The 22,691-nt window shown below is 44.4% G+C and overlaps 1 protein-coding gene across 2 annotated transcripts in view; it reads left to right on the top strand.

The window, feature by feature from the left end:
* Positions 1 to 5,316: 5,316 nt before the first annotated feature.
* The window catches only part of TRIM67 (tripartite motif containing 67), a 47,801-nt gene continuing 30,426 nt past the window's right edge, over positions 5,317 to 22,691 (top strand). For both annotated transcript variants that reach the window (XM_072823093.1, XM_072823092.1), the window contains exon 1: positions 5,317 to 6,982. In XM_072823093.1, the coding sequence (XP_072679194.1) occupies positions 5,939 to 6,982 (1,044 nt within the window). In that variant the 5' untranslated portion in view covers positions 5,317 to 5,938. The remainder of the gene's footprint in view (positions 6,983 to 22,691) is intronic.

Raw genomic sequence — 22,691 nt, 5'->3', positions numbered from 1 at the left:
CATCCTGGAGGGGTGCTTGGATGGCTTAGTCAAGCATTTGAATCTTGGTTTGGGCTCAGGTCATGATCTCAGGGTCCTGAGATGGAGCCCTGTGTCCAGCTCCATGCTCAGCACAGGGTCTGCTTGTCCCTCTCCCTCTGCTCCTATCCCTATTTGTGATCTATCTCTAAAATAAATAAATAAACAAACAAATAAATAAATAAAATCTTAAAAACAAAACAAAACAAAGAAACAAGACCATCCTGCAGCACAAAAAACTCATGCCTTGATGACAGTGCACTTCTCTGCCTTGATGACAGTGCATTGTGGAGTTTCAATTATTAATGTGCTGTTCCAAAGTGTCCAAATGCTTCTCTTTTAAAAGAAACAGGGCTATGGGAAATGGACTACTTAGGGTGACACTAGAGGGATTTATTTTTACAACCAGGAATTAAATATGAGGCCATCTTTCTGAGATCCATGAATAGTTTAGAATAGAGATGGAGATGACCAAAGGAAAGAGAAGCACATAGAAATAATTAAACACTAAGATGATCAGGAGTAAGTAAAGGATATTAAGAGAAGATGTGCATTGCTAAAAAACAAAATTCCACTGAGTAAATTTTAAAAATCCTATTGGTTTTCTTCACTGATTCATGAACTGGGCAGCATCCCACCAAACAGATAGAAAGGAGCTATTTGGAGCTATACAAAAATGAAAGACTTTTATAAGCAGAAGGCAGCAGGAATAAGGATGTCATACGAGACCAAAAAAATGGGTTGGTTATTACAAGATGGCTTTCCTCTAGGGGATGACAAGGGTCTATTAGGCAGATTACCTAATGAGCGCTAATCAGGCGATTCTTGATTGACTGGTTTTAGATTCCATTTCTAAGAGGGCCAAAATTGTAATTTTAAGTCTCAATTTGGTGATGTGGGGCTTAGCATAAGTGGCTCCATTTGGGGCCTGCTACCATTTTTTTTTCTTTTTTTCCCCTTTTTTTAAGGTTTTATTTACTTATTCATGAGAGACACACAGAGAGAAGCAGAGACATAGGCAGAGGGAGAAGCAGGCTCCCTGTGAGGAGCCTGATGCAGGACTGGATCCCAGGACCCTGGGATCAGAACCTAAGCCAAAACCAGACACTCAACCACTGAGCCACCCAGGTGTCCCCGGCCTGTTGCCTTTAACAGCATGTGCACGCACACAAAAAAGAACAAAAAGAAAATAACATATTTGAATCTGAGACTTAAAAGGAGAAAATTTCCTAGTGGATCTGTTGATACCTTCCACAGGGAAGAAAAAACAAAAGAAAGATTCCCACCAGTTCACCAGTTTTCAGAAAGGTTATGGGGATAAATAATCTTGAACCTGTAGACAGTCAGTTGGTCCACAAAGACAGACAGGGAACCAGGCAATGATGGAGAAAACACAATGGGAACAAGACAGACACGATCTCATCCTAGAGGAACTTCTTGTCAAGAGGAGAGAGATATGTAAATAAAATGGCAGATGATGATACTGCTACAGGGAAATAATCCAGGCTGCTTCCAGGAACATATTAGAGGCACACCTGACCTGGAGAATGGGGATAGCCTGGACAGCCTCACATTCAACAGTACTGAGTGAGAACAGAGAGCATGGTTTGTCTGGATTCCTGAGATCCCCTCTACTGTCCATCAGTCACTCAAAGCTCAGAGGGAAATTATCAACTGTGGCTTCATAGAAAATACTTGAGCTTGAAGTCAATCCAGTTCTAGGTCCATCATCACAAGTTGCGAGACCTTGAGTTTCCTCATCTCAGTTTCCTTGCTTATAAAATAGAAATAATAAAATATTTCCATAATTCTAAGTGGTTATTAGATGAACATTAATTTAATAAGAAATTTTAAAGGTCAGGGTAAGTAGAGGAAGAAATATCTCTCAATTGTAGGATACTTCCAGATTTCAGCCACATCAATACATAAAAATATGTACATCATAAGGTTGAGGAAATATGGTTGCCCAAGATTGTGAAGATTAAATGAAATTATATGTGAGGATATGCTTCCACATTGTGCCTTGAGCTGAACATCTGTGTCACGTCCCCGCCCCCCGCTGCCACAAATTCATGTATTGAAATGTGGTGGTATTAGAAGGCAGGACCTTGGGGAGGTAATTTGGTCATGAAGGTGGAATCCACATGAGTGGGATTAGCACCCTTAGCAGGAAAGCCCCCCGGGTGGTTCAGCGGTTTAGCACAACCTTCAGCCCAGGGCGGGATCCTGGAGACCCGGGATCAAGTCCCACATCAGGCTCCCTGCATGGAGCCTGCTTTTCCCTGTGCCTTGTGTCTCTGCCTCTCTCTGTCTCTCATGAAAAAATGAATAAAATCCTTTGGGAAAAAAAAAAAAAAAAAAAGGAAAGATGATAGCTTGCTCTCCTCACTCCCCTCTCCCTTCCATGTAAGGATACAAGAGCAGATGATGTCAGCAAACACCAGAACTGCCAGTGCCTTGATCTTAGATCTGCCAACCTTACCTGCTTCACCCTCTGCATGGCCCTGACTTTAAAAATATACAAAAGACTTGAAAAAAAAAATGGATATGGTATTCAACCCTGGGATCACATTTCTTCATGAGCCCTTTTTATTAAGTAGACTATATTGTTATTAATAACTAATATATAGAGTCTTTTAGAACCAAAAGGAAATTTCAAGTTCAATGAATTCTATGCTTAAATCTTAGAATACAAAAAACTGAGGATCTGAGAATAAGAGACTTTTCTACACTTTTCTACATGGCAAAGTTGGGAGAGAAAGAGGGCTTTTTATAGATATAAAAGATGTATTTGACAATTGTTACTAATTATGGTTCTATACAGTGAGATATTGGAAATGACTATGTAACCTCAGTTTATACAAAGCAGCTGTAGAATACCAATCCCCCAAGTGAGCAATGCCTTAGCAGTACAAGGCTAAGCTGATTTAGGTTGTGGAATTGAGGTGGTGGGAATGGAGGGCATGTGGGAAAGGCATAGGTGCACAATTCTGTTGTATTAGATGAGCTTCCTCTCCAAGGAAAACAAAATCATGCTCAGCCTGAGTGACAGAGTTATTGGAATTATAGGTCCTCTGTACAGGAAAAGATTTACATACCCCTCCAGCAGTCTTCCCCATGCTGCTAGGCAGTTTACCTTGGTCTAAAATGACAAGAGTGGGTCTCAGGTTTATGGCTGCTTGGTGAAGGAGGGGGCTGTTTACAATAGAACTGTAAGAGGTTATGACTTTCTTTGCAGTCACCAGGAGGCTGCGCTGGGCTAGACTGAGGGATGATAATGCTGAAATCACAAGAAATGCATCTTCAAGTGCATTCAATCACAGGCCTGCCTATACTCATGCCCGGCGTTCATGACCTGATACTGTAGCAACTTTCTTGAAGGCTTATCAAAGCATTGCAGGCAGGATCCACCTCATTATGGTTTTATCGATAGAAGGCAGATTTGGATAGGCTTGTCACCATCTCCCACCTGGGGATACTTGATACCTGGTTAAATAATTGTTCTAAGCTCCCTGTAGCTGAAGGGAAGTCAAGTCAGGTCTCTTAACCTCTGTGGGGCTCTATTTGGCAGGAGGTCGGCCTGCCCGCTCTTCAACCTTAAGACAAACTGGAGTCAGGCTGCTCAATAGTGGACAAAATGGAACTGAACAGTCATAGGATGTTAAAGCCGGAAGTAGGCTTTGCAGTTTGTATTTAGGATTATTTCATTTAGTTCGCATACATAATTTGACTCATTTGACAGCCGCGAGATGGGAGACAGAAAGCTTAAGCAACCTGCCCAGGGGGGGGCGACGGCTCAGTAAAGGAGGCTGCAGCCTAAAGTTCGGGCGGCCTTTCGGACTACTGTCAGGAGGGCACCGCCACCCCCGTCCCCCGGTGGTCTCCCTGCCAGTGATCCCAAGCCGTAGTCAGGGCTGCAGCCTTTTCCTGCTGTCACCCGCCAGCCAGAGCAATCCCCCAGCGGGTGACGAGCAGACGCTGAGACTCCACGCCTGGCTCGGTGGCGCCTATCTTGTCTTTGTTTGGAGTACTGGAAAATCTGAGGACGGGGGAGGCGTGACTTCAATATTCATATCGTTTTTAAACAAACGATTTCCTAATTTGTGTCTGTTTCACGCCTGGTGACACCTCCGTAGGCAGAGCCTGCCGCGCTGCGAGCCCTTCCTTCTGCCGATCCGCACCCGCCACCCCCCCCCCCCCCCCGGCCTCCCCCAACCAACCTTCGCCGGCAGCAGAGAGAGAAGAGCGAGCACAGGAGACGGCCAGCGCCGCGGGCGGGAGGCTGCTCGTGCAGCTCGCGGCTGGCGTGGAGATGTCCCCATTCATAAAACCAACACCTCTGCTCGCTGACTTCCCACCGGCCCCCAAAGCCCAACCACAGCAGGGTAGGACCGGGTCCCAGGCGCTCTGCTCCAAGGGCCAAGGGCCCACCCCGCGCGTCTTCGCTTTTCGCCAGGGAGTCTCGTTTCGGAATCCTGTCTTGTGCCCTCATTCAGTCTGTGCCGACGGCCCGCATCCACCGCGGATGAGAGCTCGTGGTTGAAACCAAGAGAGAAAATGGCTTGCGCTTCGGTCCGTAAACAAAACCTCACCCTTTGACTTCAGGCTGTCCGACATTTTGTGACTTGGCATTTGGGGCTCTATCAGACACCTAGGAAGCGACTGTCAAACCATGCTACCTAACCGTTTGTAAACAACTGGCTTTTCAGGTCCCCTTGTGCCCTTTTATGGTGATGGGTGGGAGCGCGGGAGCCGGCAGGGGAGAGGATGGCAGGGGCGGGGCGGGGCGGGGCAGGGCGTTGTACCGATTCAAGATGCGCTCTCCGTCCAAATAATAGATTGTTATTAACAATGATCCTCTCTACCAAACCCTTGAGATTGCCCCTTGACTCGCCTAGCAGCCAAGGCAAGCCCTTATTCGCCGAGCTGACGCCTCCTCTGCTCCTCCCGCCCCCCATTACTCTCTGCTCTGGAAATTACAACTCCTCAGCACGCCGCGCGGGGAGGCGGCGGCGGCGGCGGCGGCGGCGGCGGGGGGGGGGGGGCGGGGGCGGGGGGCGGGGAGGGGATTCCCGAGCCAGCCGGGCGCTCGCCCTCCGCCCGCCGGCTGCAGCGTCGCGCGGCCAAGGTCAGAGGCGCCGCAGGAGCGGCAGCGGCGAACCAAGGAAGCGGGTCAATCCTTGCCGCGGGGGAAGAGCCCCAGGGCGCGTTGGGGTGGCGGCAGCGGCCCCCGGGAGGGCGGCAAGCGGCGGTCTCGGAGCGGCCGGGCCCCGCCGAGGCAGTAGCGGGAGCCGGGACCCTGCCCGCGGAGGCAGTAGCGGCCGCCGCGTCCCCGCCCGCAGCCGGGCCCCGCCTGGAGCCCGGGGCGCTGTCCGCCGCCTCGTGGTGCTGAACCCAGTCCCGCGGCCAAGCGGCCCTGCTCGCTCTCCTTCTCACCTCCGGGTCGCTCCGACTGGGGCGGGGCAGGGGCAACAGGGAGCCCAGGAGCAGCCGCCCACTGGAGCCGACGGGTTGAAGCAGGACAGCTAAGAAACGGCAGCCCGGCCGCTGGTCCTGATGTGCAGCGGAGACGCGCACTGCGGCCGGCGGCGGCGCTAGTGCTGATTCATCACCTAGAGCGCCTCGCAGGCCATCGCGAGGGCAGCCGACCGGCTCCGGACTCTGGCCGCAGGTGGAGGAGCCTCGCGGGCAGGAGGTGAGGATCCCCTCCCTTCTCTTGCCCCCGGTGGTCCTAGGGCGGTGGCCCCAGGATAGGAGAGGGGCGTGCCCCGGGGCTGCGAAGTGGGCATGCCTGTGTAATGCCCTCGCTTGCAGTCTCTCTGGTGCTAACTACGCTCGGTCCCTCCGCCTGTCTCTGGAGCTTGGGCCGTTCCACCTCCCCCCCCCCCCTCCCTGAGCAGCTCGGTCTGCCGGTGCAGCGATGGAGGAGGAGCTGAAGTGCCCCGTGTGCGGCTCCCTGTTTCGGGAGCCCATCATCTTGCCCTGTTCCCACAACGTTTGTCTTCCTTGCGCTCGTACGATCGCTGTTCAGACACCGGACGGCGAGCAACACCTGCCCCAGCCGCTCCTGCACTCCCGGGGCTCCGGGCTACCGGCGGCCGCCGCCGCAGCGCCTTCTCTGGACCAAGACCCGGCGGCTGGCCCGGCCTGCAGCGGCGGGAGCGGGGGCGCAGCTGGCGGCCTGGGCGGCGGTGCGGGAGGTGGCGGGGACCACGCGGACAAGCTGAGCTTGCACAGTGAGACGGACAGCGGTTACGGTTCCTACACCCCGAGCCTCAAGTCTCCCAATGGGGTTCGCGTGCTGCCCATGGTGCCCGCACCGCCTGGCTCCTCGGCCGCCGCGGCCCGGGGAGCCGCCTGCTCCTCGCTGTCCTCGTCCTCCTCAAGCTCCATCACGTGCCCGCAGTGCCACCGCAGCGCGTCCCTGGACCACCGAGGCCTGCGCGGCTTCCAGCGCAACCGGCTGCTCGAGGCCATCGTGCAAAGGTACCAGCAGGGCCGCGGGGCCGTGCATGGGGCGTCCGCAGCCGCTGCAGTGGCCATCTGCCAGTTGTGCGACCGCACCCCGCCTGAGCCGGCCGCCACGCTATGCGAGCAATGCGACGTGCTCTACTGTGCCGCCTGCCAGCTCAAATGCCATCCATCCCGGGGACCCTTCGCTAAGCACCGCCTGGTGCAGCCGCCGCCGCCGCCCGCGCCCGCCGAGGCCGCCTCAGCATCCCCAGGCGCGGCCCAGGGCGCCCCCAGCGGAGGCGGTGGCTGCAAGAGCCCGGGGGGCGCAGGGGCCGGAGCTGCTGGGGGCGGCGCTGCCCGCAAGTTCCCTACGTGCCCGGAACACGAAATGGAGAACTACAGCATGTACTGCGTGAGCTGCCGAACCCCGGTGTGCTATCTGTGCCTGGAGGAGGGCCGTCACGGCAAGCACGAGGTGAAGCAGCTGGGAGCCATGTGGAAACAGCACAAGGTGAGCGCAGGCTGGGCAGGGCGCAGGGACACAGGTGCAGAGAAGCGGGCGCGACAAGGGCCCCCGGCCTCCTCCCCGGAGAGGTGGCAGAAGGCAGGAATTCCTTCCTTCCTTCCTTCCTTCCTTCCTTCCTTCCTTCCTTCCTTCCTTCCTTCCTTCCACCTTCCTTCCTTCCTTCCTTCCTTCATTCGACAGACGCTGAAATGAATCCAGGGACTCTGAAGTGGGTGTTGGGCATGAGAAGGGCATAGAAAGATGACCTACTCGGTCCCCTTTTCCCTGAGATTGGATGATTTTACACAAAGGGCACCCAGAATGCAGAAGCAGGGCTTTTTCACTCCCAAAGTTGTCTAATAAATTACCCTGAGGGCTTTGCGGGATTTATGGCATCCAGGGCCCCCTTTCTCCCTAGAAAAAAAATTTTTTAAGTGCAAGTGTTCCCACCCACCTGCAAAAAAATGTCTGATCCCTCCCCGCACTTGGTTCATCTTCCCTGAAGATAGGAAGGTTCTATCCTAGCACTCAGTGAAAGGACACACTACTTCCTACAGAACAGAACTCACCTCTGTTTTCAGAGCAGATTTGCCTACACTCTCTAGGAGTCTCCAGCACTTTCTACCCCCAGAATGCCTGGCAGCCTAGAGGGAAGATATCATTCCTCATGGGCCTTATTTAAGAGTTTGGGTGTGTGGCCTTTTAGGAAGGGAGCATCATTCCCTGAGAGATTTTCTCTTGCTGAGACGCTGCCACTCCTGGCAGTGGGAGTGTGGTGGCCCTGCAGATCAAGCCATACTTTTCTCTGCAGGCTGCCGAAAGCCTCCTTCCCCTGTGACTTGCCTGGGGCTGGCACCTCCCAAGTGAAAATGGAACAGCCTCTAAGTGCCAACTCATGGTTGTCAATGTGTCCTCAGTACCTGACACTGGGAGGGAGAATCCTCAAAATGAGGTCACATCCTTTTTCAGGATCCCTGGGCAAGAGTGGAGTAAGTTCTTCTCATGAACATTCACCTTAATTTTCTATCCAAAGGCCAAGCCACGCAACCGGACTTGCTGGCACCTGAGGTCAGTGATTGTGGCCTGACCAAGTTAGAGTCCCTTATTCAATGACCCCAACTACATCAGCAAATTTGGACACTTATCATTCAATATCCTCTTTCTCATAAACTCTCACTCCACAAATAGACAGAAGGTCTCCAAATGGCCCAACAGGACCTATGTATTCTGCTTGAGGAGGAAAGACATGGGAAAATAAGGAATTTGCCATGGTTACATTGAATCATCCGACTGGAAATGGACAAAAAGGGTGGCATAGATGAGAGAAGGGACTAACCATTCCTATTATAGATTTGTTGTATTTAGTTACTATATAATTTCATCTGCTACAATGTGTGTGCTATTATTGTAATTCAACATTTTCAAATCAGAAAATTAGAAAAGAAATGGGGGAAAACATTAGAAATCTACCTTGGAGTAGGAAATTTGCAGAAGAGACATCATTTCACAAATAAAGAAATCTTTTGCAAAGAAGCTGTGATCAGCACCAAGACAAGAAGCATAGGTTCACATTCAGATTTCACAAGCTGTTATTTTTTCACAGCCTAGTGGGCCAGAAATAATTCTAGGTGTTGCCACCTAAATCTTTAGATTTAGTGAAGAGTGGAAACAAGCATGATTTGAGATGAGTGTGCACTCTTAGAAGAGACTAAGACTCTTGCCAGGAAAAGTTAAGTTGGATAATGAGCTATGATTTAAAGAACCAAGACTATGCAGGAAAAAAATCATTGGTCATCCTTCCTTTGGTATCCACAGCACCTTTAGAACATTTCTATCCTGGGATCCCTGGGTGGTGCAGCGGTTTGGCGCCTGCCTTTGGCCCAGGGCGCAATCCTGGAGGCCCGGGATCGAGTCCCACATTGGGCTCCTGGTGCATGGAGCCTGCTAATGTCTCTGCCTCTCTCTCTCTCTCTGTGACTATCATAAATTAAAAAAAAAAACAAAACAAAAACCACGTTTCTATCCCCAACCAACAATGGAAAGTTTTGAGGAAATATGGAAAGCACATGTGATATTTGCTCAACAGAGTGGGAAAGTTATCTGTGGGAAATAGGACAATGGAGAATCTAGTGTCTCGATTTTATACGTAATGCCACAGCTTCAGGAAACTAAGACATCATTCCAAATCCAGAAGGAATGATGTGAGATACTTTTCAAGAATGAATAGAAGTTCTCCTGTTACCTTTCAGCAGGGGCTATTTTTCTACAGAAAGGACAACTGAGTGCTTACTATGAGCAGCCCAACCAGGGGCTAGGGAGCACTGCTGGAGGTGTTTGGTCTGAATTTGTGGGCAGATGTCTAGACATCCACTGTGAGGGTGGCTAGTTTGTTTGTTTCTTTGTTTGTTTGTTTGTTTGTTTGTTTGAGGGTGGCTAGTTTTGAAAGAGAAACTGGAACACTCAATTTCACACTCCCACCAGGGCAGTTTAAGCTCTTCCATAAAACTTAAAGTTTCCATTGTTGTTGCCATTCAAAAATCCCAGCAGCCATGACAAAGCCTTGTGGTACTACCAGAACTAGATTTGGGACAGAAACATTTCCCTAACACTCCTGTGACTGCAGAAGCCTTCATTAAAGCCCTGCTCTAATTCTTCCCAAGTGTGGCTGGAGCTTGCCATCTAATTACTGATTCTTTAGCAAAGAGACATCAATGTGACACTGAAATCTATTTTAAAACAAGATTATCACCTTTTGAAAACAGTGTAAAACCTTTAGGTTTGGGCCAAACACATTTTTACGCATTTAATTTCCTATTGAAGTATAACTGACATACGGTATTCTGTTAGCTTCATATGTACAACATAGTGATTCAACATTTATATACATTGTGAACTGACCTGTGACCACAGTACATCTAATTACCATCTACCCCCATACAAACTTAATACAATACTATTGACTGTTTTCCCGTGTGCTGTACATTATATCCCCATGACTTAGTTATTTTACAACAGAAGGTTTGTATCTCTTGATCCCCTTCACACACCCCCAAGCCCCTTGCCCTCTGGGAACCACCCCTCTGTTCTTTATATGTATGAGTCTGGGTTTTCCTTTGTTTATTTGTTTGTTTTGTTTTTTAGATTCCACTTATAAGTGAAATCATGTGGTATTTGTCTTTCTCTGTCTGACTTATTTCACTTAGCATAATACCCTCAGCTCCATCCATGTTGTCACAAGTGGCAAGAGCCCATTCTTTTTCATGGCTGAGTAATATTCCTCTCTGTGTGTGTGTGTGTGTGTGTGTGTGTGTGTGTACCACATCTTTATCCATTCATCTATTGATGAACACTTAGGTTGTTTCCATATGTTAGTTTTTATATTATTCTTTTGGAAAGGGATTAATCATTTCAAAGAACTTCTGATGTGAAGAAATAATGTATTGTAAAAGATAGAACACAGAAGGACAGCTTTTGTCTTTTTGCCTATTGATTATGGAATTCCAATTTTCCTGAAGTCAGAGGAAAAGGATCATTGTGAGCTGTATCTCTTCCCTAGAATGACATGTCACAGAATGTCAACCAGTTTGTCCATAACCCTTGCTGGGTGCAAATGCTCAACCCTGAATTAAAACGGTTAGAAATTGATTCCTGAACTAGGTATAAAATGCTGGATAAACCCTTTTTTAGAAATCTTTGGAAAACTCTGGAAGATAAGAGAGTATTAAAACAAAACTCTCATTGATACCCTAGGATTACTGTTCTTAATGAGTCATCACTTCACAAGAGCAAAGGAGGTGATGCAGCCTAGAAATCTCAGGGAAAACAGGGCTTCAGATTACTCTCATGTCTTGAAGTTCTGCCAAAGGGCACTTGGCTTCTCAGCACATTATTCCTATCTTGTTTTAGAAAAGCAATAAGGAAAGGCTTTTAGCCTTTAAAGCCTCAGAAGAAAGACTCCTCCATTAAAAGAAATAACATATAAATAAGAAAGGCAGAACCTGTAATCAAATCATAGCTGAACTATATCTCAAGTACACTTATTTGAATATTGGTAGTAGTTTATAGCACAGGTAATAAATGCTTGTTAAGAATTAGAATTACATGGGATGCCTGTGTGGCTCAGTGGTTAAGCATCTGCCTTCAGCTCAGGGCATGATGATCCTGGAGTCACAGGATCGAGTCCCACATTGGGCTCCCTGCATGGTGCCTGCTTCTCCCTCTGCCTATATCTCTGTGTCTCTCATGAATAAATAAATAAAATCTTTAAAAAAAAGAATTAGAATTACAAATGTAGAATTGTAAAAATTAAATATCTCCAAATTCTAATTTGGAGAGGAAAAAATCTCTAATGTTTTAGGGTTTCCTTGTAGAATTCTATCATACGTTTATTTTATGTTTTTTTCTTTAATAATACAATATAAATATTTTTCTGTCAGTTAATGTATGTCATTTGTGATGACTGCATGCCATTCTTTCATGTGAATTTAATATTTTATTTGATTAACACCTCAGTGCTGAATTTTAGGTTGTTTTGAGTCTTTTGTTGTTACAGACATCTTTCTAGTTAAATCAATGCCTATACTCTTTTTTTTTAAAGATTCTAAAAATTTATTTATTCATGAGACACACAGAGAGAAAGAGAGGCAGAGACACAGGCAGAGGGAGAAGCAGGCTCCGTCCGAGCAGGGAGCCCGACGTGGGACACAATCCCGGGTCGCCAGGATCAGGCCCTGGGCTGAAGGTGGCGCTAAACTGCTGAGCCACCCGGGCTGCCCCTCAATGCCTATACTCTTATTATTTCCTTAGGTTAAATTTCCAAATATGGAGATGCTATGTGAAAAGATATTTGGCCTTAAGATATTTGTTTAATGTTGCCAAATTGCCTTTCATAAAGTTTATCCCTATTTTCTTCCAAAAGAAAAATTATGTAAATAATAAAATATTCGTGTAGACAGGACCATGGGGGATGAAAATAAGGTGGATTATCTTGTTTCTAGTAATTACTGTTTGTTATTTTCATTACGTTATTGTTAGAGGTGTTTTTTTTAGAGCTGTTTTTAAAAAAAGAATTACAAGTATCTAGATTTTTATATTTTTAACTACTAGTTGGCAATCTGCCCTCCCTCAAAAATTGGTTTGATCTGAGCAGCTATTGCCCAAGCACCCCTCTTTATTTGAAGGGCTGTGAAAAGACTGGCCTTCAGGGCCCACGTAAGGCATTTTAATGTGGGGTTGGATGGGGGGAAAGAGAGTTCAGTAGAGAGTAGTAACTGGTAAGATGTCTTCCTTTGGGGAGATCTGAGTTCTACTACTCTATGGCTGATTGCTGTGCACTAGCTGCTGATTCTAAACCCAGGGCTACTGAATGGAAATGCAGCAGGGTCTTCAGAGCATGTGGCATGGAAATATGCATAATCTGAGTGAAAGCCTGGATTTTTGAGAATCTTTTACCAACTCTGAAGTCCTCAGAAGTGAAGTATGTAGACTGGCTTCTGTTCCATCTGCCCCAGATTGTCAAAGAACCAATGGCTAATCTGCTCAGACTTCTGGAAACATGAATCTGCTCTGATAACTAGAGTTTACCACATCCTCTCAAACTACCCTCTATGTTAACATCACCTTGCCTTCAAAGCCGGCTGGATGATAGCCCTGCCCCATGCTTGGATTTAATTCCAAGCAGGTCAGTAATTCCAGAACAGTTATTAGAAAGAACCCTTATGTTAACAACTTTTGAAATATATGCCTTCCTCAACACTCCAAACATTCGGAAAACAGAAAGTGGGTTTCAGAGAAGAAGACAAAAATCCATAAACTTGAACTGCTTTTACCTTCTTTTTGAAGATTGTTTATAGAGACAGAAGGGTTTAGAATTTAGAAAGAACTTAAAGGATGAGAAAGGACATTACTAGGGATAAATATATTTTACACTATATGCTGTTGTGTCATTTCAAGGTTGAGGTATTGTATTTTTAGCCTCTAGAGGGAGATCTTTTATGTGGATGGATATTCATGTTGATGGGACTTGAGCTGTGGATGTCAATAATGTGGAGTGTTCTATAGGGAAGCTTATATCTTCATCTCTGAGACAAAGAAAGGGTTGACAAACTGTCACCCACCATCTGTTTTTGTAAATAAAGTTTTACTAGAACAGAGCCATGCTCATTTGTTTACAATATTGCCCATGGCTGCATTTGGCTACAGTGGCTGTTGGAAGAGTTGAGTAGCTTCAGCAAAGCTCTGCGGAGTGCAAAGCTGAAGATATTTACCATTTGGTCCTCTGTAGAAAAATAATGTGCTGACCTCTAGACCAGGACCTGTGATTACAGTGTGGTTGGCTGAGCAGCAGCAGCAGCCAGGAGCTTGTTGGAAATGTAGAATCTTGAGACCTGCTACAGTCTTACTGAATCAGGATTTCCATGTTAGTGAGATCCCATGTTGATTTGTATGTACTTCAAAATTTGAGAAACCCTGGTGGGATGATTTTTGGGGCCCAAGGCTTTGGGCCTATTGTTCTAACTGTGTAAGAAGTGTAACAAGATGTGTAAGCCATCTGAGAAATGGGGTGGCCCTTCAAGCCTGAAGCTAATACTCAATAAGTAGACTCTAGGGAGTCTGAGCAGATTGAACCAGAGAATTTTACGTAATTACCCTGACACTAAACAGAATCTTTGGGTTCAGCAAACTCTGTGTGTTGGGAGACAATACAGTGTTCAAAGACCACGTGGTCCAGAGAAGCAAGAATCTCTGAGGGATGAAGGTGTGTGCAAAGCTGTCTGGGCCCTTCTGGACTCCAGTGTGGGCATCTCAGGAGAAGGAAATGCTAGACAAATGCTCTTTGCTGATTTCCTGGGATTGAAGAGAAACAGATTTACTGTTTATATCTCTGGATTTCCTTTATATTTGCTACTTAGTTGTTCTATAAAGAGAGTGCTTTATCCACTCTTATCCAGTTTTGAAGGGCCTGCCTAGGGAGTGGTGGAGGTTGGAAGTATCAAAACCATGGAGCCCGAAAGGAGCAAGGGAGAATGCAGATGACATTGTAAGGGAAAGAGGAGGGTGTGAATTCACTCCTCCCTGCTTGGAATTTCCTCTTGCAAAGCAAAAACTGTGGATTTAAAAATTTTAATCCTAGAATAGGCTGTTTCCAACAGATATCATCAATTCCAACCTCCTCATTTTGTAGATGAGGAACTTGAGGCACAGGGGTTTGCTATAGTTGCACAGCAAGTTGTGAAATGATTCTGGTAAAAGATGATCCTTTTAAGTTCTTCATTGTACATTTTGATTAACTATATAAATGTGATAGACTGCTGTGTATGTATCTGAACAAAAACAGGTGTATATAGCATCATCTAATTAATCTAAAGTAATTATGAATGGAAGAAATATTCTAAAAGGTAGGGACAGAGATTGGGACACAATTCCTCTTTCATTTAACTGCAATGGAGCAGCAGAAAATGGAAGTAAGTGGGTGAGGAGGAGTCAAAACGTCCTGTTTAGAAGAAGTAGCATGAAAGAGTTTGAGGTCTGGAAGGAATATAACAGATCATGCAGCACTGCCTCTTCATTTTCCAAGCAGCTATAGAGGGGTTAAGTGGTTTGGAGGAGAGAGAGGGTAGGGAATGGTCCAGAAGGAACAGAGACAGGTGAGGTGGGGCTGGTGAGCTCAAGAGTATGGAAGAGGTCTAAATGACAGAAATAGACAGGAACATTAGCACTTGCCAGAAGGCTGGGCCTTGGTCACATGTCATTTGAAAAATCTGTTCAGACAGTAGATAATTTTTAAAAATGAGGTCAATGGGCAGCCCGGGTGGCTCAGCGGTTTAGCCTGGGGTGTGATCCTGGAGACCCGGGATCAAGTCCCACGTTGGGCTCCCTGCATTGAGCCTGCTTCTCCCTCTGCCTGTGTCTCTGCCTCTCTCTCTCTCTCTCTTTCCCCTCTGTGTATTCTCATGAATAAATAAATATAATCTTAAAAAAATAAAAAATAAAATAAAAATTAGGTCAAGGTTGCATTATGAAAGTGGGCAAATATTTGTACAAATATTGTCCAATCTCTTGATCCTTGGCAACAATTTGATTCTGGGTGGTAGTAATAAACCAGGAAACCAATAAAATATGAATAATCAGAAATGAGAGGCCTCTTAAAGTGTGTGGCTTATCATCACTTAACAAATTATGTGTTACCTACCATATGGCTAGCTTTCCCTATCAGCTGAGTGGTATCCCCATGTAACTAAAAGTAATCTCTAGTATATGGATAACTAAAAAGCAGAGGGCGCATTTTGAACATTAATCTTTTTTCTGAGCTTATACTTCTAATGGGTATTTATTCTTCGGTTCAACTAATTACTTATTCAATCAACAAGTAAATCTTGAATATCTATATCATACCAGGTACCATTCTAAACATTTAGGCCACAGAAGGATGTGTTCTCTTCCCACAGAACATAAAGAGAAAGAAGATCAACAAGCACACAAATAAATAAATGGGATATTTTCTGATATTGGATGATTTCTTAGTGGATATTAGATAATTTCTGATATCCACTAGGATGGAAGTAAAATAATGTGATAAAAAAAGACTTGAGGGACTTCCTTGTGGGGAAGGTTGAAAAAGCGAGACTTGATAACTGGGTAAGAAGTAGCCAGCCCTGCCCAGTTCTGAAGGCAGCATGTTTTATAGGGTAAACAAGAACCAAGAACCAGAGGTGGAAGATGCCCAGTGTGTTTGGGACAGAAATGGGCCCCTGTGTTTGGAGTGTAATAAAAAAAAGATGAATATGTAGTAAGAGCAGAGAGATAGGCAGGGTGCAGAGGAGTCAGGGCCTGGCCCCAGATAAGTGCAGTAGGAGACAGCTGGAGGCCTTTAAGCTGAGGAGTCATTTTTTAAAAAATCATTCTAATTACTGTTTATAGCAAGAGTAGAGGGTCAGAGCAGAGGCAGTGAGACCAACTGGAGACTACTGGAGTAGTTTGGGCTGTAAAGATGGGGACTTGAATTAGGAGAGATGTAGCAATAATGGAGAGAAGTTTATATGTTCATATCCTGCTTGGGATTCTTTGAGCTTCTTAGATTTGTGGTTTGATGTCTTTTATTATTTTTGGAAAATTCTCTTATTTATTTCTTTAGATAATTCATTTGCTCTGTTCTCAATCTCTCTCTCTCTCTCTCTCTCTCTTCTCATCCTTCTGGAATTCCAATTATATATATATATATATATATATATATATATATATATATATGTTAGATTGTTTGATATTGTCCTACAGTTCTTAGATGCTCTATTCTTTTTTCTTTAATCATTCCTCTTGTCTCTTTGTGTTATAGTTTCAATAATTTATATTGACTACTCTTCAGGCTCACTGATTTTTTCCTAGGCTGTGTCATGTCAACTGATTAACCCTTTCCAGATTTCCTCTGCATTTTCGTAGTGGTCCTGCCCCTTTTCCAGCAGTAGGAAGTTTCAAATAGCCTGGCCCAATGACTGTTTTCTGCATCTCCCTACCTGCCCCTCCACCCCAGAAAGATATGATTTTTCTCTTTTCTTTTTCTCCAGCCACATGGGTCTTCACCTTGCTCAGAGTGATGGGATAGAAGGATAGGGTTGTTGCTTGTCCCTAGTGGCTTAGGATTTTGTTGTGGAAGGGAGAAGGGTCCTCATGGGGCTTTGTACTTCCCTGCAGTGACTGTCCCATTCCTCTTGCAAGCCAACTTCTGGGGTGCAAACGTTTCCCTCTTTTAATCTAGGAGTCACTTTAGATTGTGTAACTAATCAGGTTTCACTTTTCTCTTCAGCTGCTAGAATGCTTAGAGCCAAATATTTGGTGCATACATAGTAGATTTAATTATGTTACAGATTCCAAGACTTATTTCTGGCTTCATTTTATGTCCCCACCCTTCCATTCTCTCTTTTAAGTTATGCACTATTGAATTCCACAGACCCTTGCAAACTGCCTTAAATACCTTTTGAAATAGATTAATAAGGAAGCAAATAGTGGCCTGCTTGAATAAAACCAAGAGAACAAGAAACCTCTGGAAAATCTCATTAATACCCTACAGAATTCTGAGCAGTGCTTAGTCACTGTTAAAGAAATGTTGCTTGAAAACATTCAGCTCAAGGAACAGGGACCTTCCCAGTCACTGGGACATGTGACTGTTCCCTTTCAGTCCCATATAATAAAGAGACTCCAAAATAACTGTACCTGCTCTAGACAATAGGATCATTCACCCTATTTCACATCTTTCATGGGAATATCACCACATACCATCAGCTTGTTTGGAAGGTGTGGTTATTACCTCTCAAATTGGTTACCTTTACAAGTATTTGCAGCTTATCACTGATGAATGTTTGTCTTCCTCACAGAGGGACAAGTCAGGGCACATTAGAGGCAAGAAAATCCTGCTGGGGGTGATAGTGTCAGGAAATGTGAGAGGTTTGAGATTTTAGCCTATGTACAGTCTATCAAATTCACTTACCACAATTTCATGGATGCAGGCAGAAGACATGAGACTCCCACATCAGAAATGAAGAACAATTTACCACTCAAAGCATCCGCAGTAGTCAGAGTATCAGCATTTTTGTGCCAGTTTTCCTGATCCCCCACTCACACCAGGTGGTATGAAGAGGGCCAGATGCCACCTGCACACATAGTAGGTCATATCACAGGAGAGGAACTTCAAACTTAGGGAGCCCAAATCCATTATAATGGGTGATTAGTATGGGACACTTTGCTCCAGAAAGAGACACATCTCTAGCTTCCAAGATTGTTGCCTATACAAACATTCTTGGAAAGATTGTCCAAAAAAAGAGCAATCTTGTTGGTCAGACTTATAGGAACGAGGGACCCATAGAAAATTATCTTCCAAAAAGAAAAGAAAATTATCTTCCAACAGGATTAAATCAAAATTGAAATTATTTCTTCAGTGATTTCTGCTTCATGTACATCATAGGAAGTTATACACAGCCCCCTGGTTCCCAAAGCTGCTTCTTTCAGTTTGAGTATACAGGCCTCAGAGCCATCTGCGTAAAACAGGCAGGATTCATGCTATCATCTGTCATGTTTCTTGCTCCTCTGGAGTTTGCCGGGTGTCATGAGGATAGTGGTAGTGTTATGGTGATGATAATTCTGGTATCTCTGCGGTGGGGCCCAAATAAAGTATGAGTTAAAGCTGCTCAGTTATGGTACCTTCATTCCTGAGTCTATTAGCATTTCCTCTAGCACCTGAAGGACAAACATCAATCAGCTCATAGCTCTTTGTATTATCCAAGCAAAACATTCCATTGGATAAGCATTTGTTGGGCATCTACCATAATTCACAGGCTGTGCTGGAGACTGTGGATACGTATAAAACAGGCTACAGGAGAGCTTGCAGACAACTAGAGGAGAGGAATCATTTTATAACCAACCTAATATACATGGAACTAATGTTAAAAAGTGGAATGAAAATAAAATGGAATGAGTGCCATATTTGAAATGTGAATGGACCAGTGAGGGAAGAGAGAGGAGAAGGCAGTTAATTCTGCCTAGAGTTTCAGAAGGGGAAAATAATAGTGAGGGGAGATTGAATAGAGGATGATGTTTGAACTGATGCCATGAACGATGAGGAGTTTTGTTAAGAAAGAAAGAAAAAACTTAAATGTACAGCACTGTGTGAGGTGTTAAGAAGGATGTTTAAGATCTAGTTTCTACTTTCAAGCAGCTTATTATCTGCTGGTAGGGTGCCAAGGATTAACACACATTAACTTAAAGCAGAGGGACATTGAGAAATACAATGCCATTTCTGATTTTATTTTTAAAAAAAGGGGCAGCACTGGTGGCTGGGCAGACCTGGTGGCTCAGCTGTTTAGCGCCGCCTTCAGCCCAGGGCCTGATCCTGGAGACCGGGGATAAAGTCCCATGTCAGGCTCACTGCATGGAGCCTGCTTCTCCCTCTGCCTGTGTCTCTGCCTCTCTCTCTCTCTCTCAGGAATAAATAAAATACTTTAAAAATAAATAAATAAATAAAATTTAAAAAATAAATAAATAAATAAAGGATCTTCCATTTTTCATTTTTAGCATCTGAGACTTACTGAAAACATTCTAGATCTGGAGTGGTAAAAGAATGATGTGATAAATGGATTCCAGAAGCCACATTTAAGGGGACATCTAGCCTGAGAGGCTAAAAAAAGATTGAATCTTAGCTTTATTTCAATTTCAGTGGAGAGCAGGAATCGCCTGGCTATATTCCTTTGGAAGATTCTTGTAAATTTTTATCATTTTCCCAGGTTGTTATATTTAGCCTGTTTGCCAGTAAAACCTGGTAGCAAAAACTTCTGAACATTTCAATTTGCTTTGCTTAGTTAAGGGGATAAGGGTGGAAAAGGAAGAGACAAAAAAAAGAAATAAGAAAGCTAGATGAGAAAAGAGATTCACAGGAGGAAGGAGGCAATGAAAGGGAATGGACCAAAAGGTTGATTAAAAGGATGATTTTGTATTGGTCGTTAGCTCCAGTCATTAGACAAGAGGGTTCATCTCTCCACTGATGCACAAGAAATAAAGAACAACATGAGAGCACAGGTAACTGGTGCTGAAAGTGTATGAAACCAACCCTAAGTATGAATACGAATGAGCACAAAGTAGGGGGCCATACCAACAGAGACATGAGGGAGGGCTATGTGAAAAGAGGAAAGTTGAGTTGACTGGAAGAATTTGGAGAAGTGAAAAGGAAGGAGATGTCCCAACAAAAAGGCAAATGCTCTTTTCTATAATTTGACCACCGAAAGAAAGGTCTAAGGCCAATTCTCATCAAACATGATTGTCACAAAGACAGTTCTATAATAGTTACCAGTGACTGCAATTGACCTGATCCTAACGAAGTAGTTTAGGAGATAGAAAACCTCAAACCTCACCTACCTTTGCTCAGCAAATGGCTTCTGTACATTGGCAAAGTCAGGATTCTGGTCCTGGGGGTTTGTGTACCTGACATCCTATTCCAGGCTTGTTTGGTACTATCCACGCATGATTGGCATTATCACCTGATCTCTGGCCTATCTTCATGCAAGCATGGTTTTGACTGTGCCTAATTTTAGTTTTCTGCCAGTTGAGTCTTCTCAGAGTCTTTATAGACTCTCCTTCTAATACTCTAGCTCATCTTGATTAGATTGTTCTTATTTATATCTTATTTATATCTTATTTATATTATTAATCAATGGTGTCTTGCAGCTAACAGACTTACCAGGTGTCTTTCTTTATTTAACCAACTTTATCCCTCACATGCATAAATAACACTCTGCTTTGACCTTCTTGACAGCAAGAACTGTGTCTTATTTATCTTTGTATTCACAGTATCCAGCAGGGTAGCTGGCACCCAAGAGGCCATGAAAAACATTTATTTCATAAAGGAATAGTGAAAACTCCAAAATGTATTCTAACAACAATACCACAAATGACTATTCCAGCACAGTTCCTATTAATTCATGGTGAATCATGGAACAGAGTGATTCATGAAGGAGGGGCATTCCAACCAATGGTATGGAAAATAAGGGGGGGGGCCATATTTTGCATATTTCTGGGCCCCTGATTGAAAAGAGCCATCTACACTCATTAACATGGAACTTCCTTCTCTCATTTTATGCTTAAGAGGTTTCAGAAACAGTGAGCTGATCTCATGGCATGACAGAAGCTAGCTGGAAGTGTCGGTGTGACTTTACCCAGACTTTTTTTTTCATTAAGTTTTAAAATTTTAATTCCAATATAATCAAACATACAGTGTTACATTAGTTTCAGGTACACAGTATAGCAATTCGACAATTCCATACCTCACTTACACACTGCTACATCTTGTCCAGAGGCTAGATTGAGCAGAAATCTACTAAAGTGACATTACTGAAATCTTTATGCTGTGGAGGCAGTAGAATGTGGGGAATAAAAAAATTCATTTTAGAGACAACAGTCCTAAAACTCTATCACTTGCCATGGAATGACTTTGTACTAAATGCAATAATGTGCTTGAAGAACTCAAGGCAGTACACACCTCCTAGTAGGTGTTCAGTAGAAGAAATCCACTAATGCCATGGTTATTATCATGAAAGTCAAGGTCAAGTATGGTGTGGAAGGGCACCGGGGCAGAGGTGGATCACAGGAGTCCTCCTGCAGTAGTGCTGAGAAGCAGTGCCATCGTTGGATGGGACCACTTCACACCATCACATTAAATGGATATCTAGAGAGATCCATCCCAGGATCACCTGCACCAACCGTCTGGTCCCTCACTGGCTAAAGTTATGGGGAAGATGTGAATTGAAATCAAAATGTCTTTGGAGCTGTGCCTTTGGGTCAGTTTCTGATGCCTCTGTGCCTGTTTCTTCACCCTGGAGAGGCTGGTGTGGGACGAGCTTAGATGAAGTAAGTAAAGTGCCTACTGTACCTTTAAGGCACTCATTCATTATAGTCCCCCACTTTCCTGAAGGTACCAGAAACTTGACCTGCTTCCCTTTCCCTGATATCCATATTTATGATGTGAGACAGAATGTGTGTGATATGATTCCATGCAGTGAATACATATGAAATAATATGTGGCAGGATACAAAAGTATACATAATATATTTTCTTGCTAGGGCTACTGAAACAAATGATCACAAGTGAGTGGCTTAAAACCGCCATAGTGCATCCTCTCATTATTCTGCAGATTAGAAATCAGAGATCAAAATGCCAGCAGGGCCACACTCCCTCTTAAGCCTCTGCGGAAGGATGGGTCCCAGGCCTCTCTCCTAGCTTGGGGTGGTTCTTTGGCTTATGGCTGTGAACTCCCATTTTCACGTGGCATTCTCCCCAAGTGTGTGTGTCACTGTGTCCAATCTTCCCCTTTTTATAAGGACATCAGACACCTTTGATAAGGGCCCACCCTACTACACTGTGATTTCATTTTAATTTAACAGATTACATCTGCAATGACCATAACCCCAAAATAAGTCACATTCTGAGATAATGGAGATTAGGATTTTCATATCGGAATTGTGTGGGACACAATTCAACTCATGGCACACAATAACATTCATAGTCAATCTGGGTAGAGGAATGAATCAAAAAAGAGCTGGCAATTGAAAGACAAAAGCACAAATCCAGACAGATTAAACCAATTGTTTCCTGAAGCCCTCTGAAAATATTCAGCCACACTGAATGGCTTTGCTCCTGATGTTGCAGAAACCAGGCTCACTATGGGTGTGGGGATTTAGATTCCAGTTGTGGGTCAAGGGCAATGAAGGTCCTGGAGTTGGGGGGGGTAGTTTGGGGGAGGGCTAGGGGTGTTAGATGGCAGTGCTGGACATCTGCAGGGCTCTGAAGACTCCTAGGAAAGATGGAGAAGAATGCAGGAGAAGCAGGTTTCATCCTTACAACTTTTCACCCTTACAACTTTCCAACCCTACAATTTTCCCATGAGTCCTCATGATAATCACCAAAAGTAACTATATTGAAAATATTAATCATTCAGGATTACCATAATAAATGTTATTGCTTAACACTGTATATTAACTATGCTGGAATTAAAATTAAAAAATAAAAGCAGCAATATATATATGTGTGTATATATATATAAATTTGTGTGTGTGTGTGTATATATATATATATGTATATATATATATATATAATTGCTGCATCAGGACATTGTTCTCACATTTAAATATCCTGAATTAGAAGGTATTTTGGGGGAAAGAGCATGGAGCTGTTTGTTTTC

Source organism: Canis lupus, chromosome 4 (genome assembly GCF_048164855.1).
Source record: "Canis lupus baileyi chromosome 4, mCanLup2.hap1, whole genome shotgun sequence".
NCBI lineage: Eukaryota > Metazoa > Chordata > Mammalia > Carnivora > Canidae > Canis > Canis lupus.
This window is presented reverse-complemented; position numbering and strand designations above follow the sequence as displayed.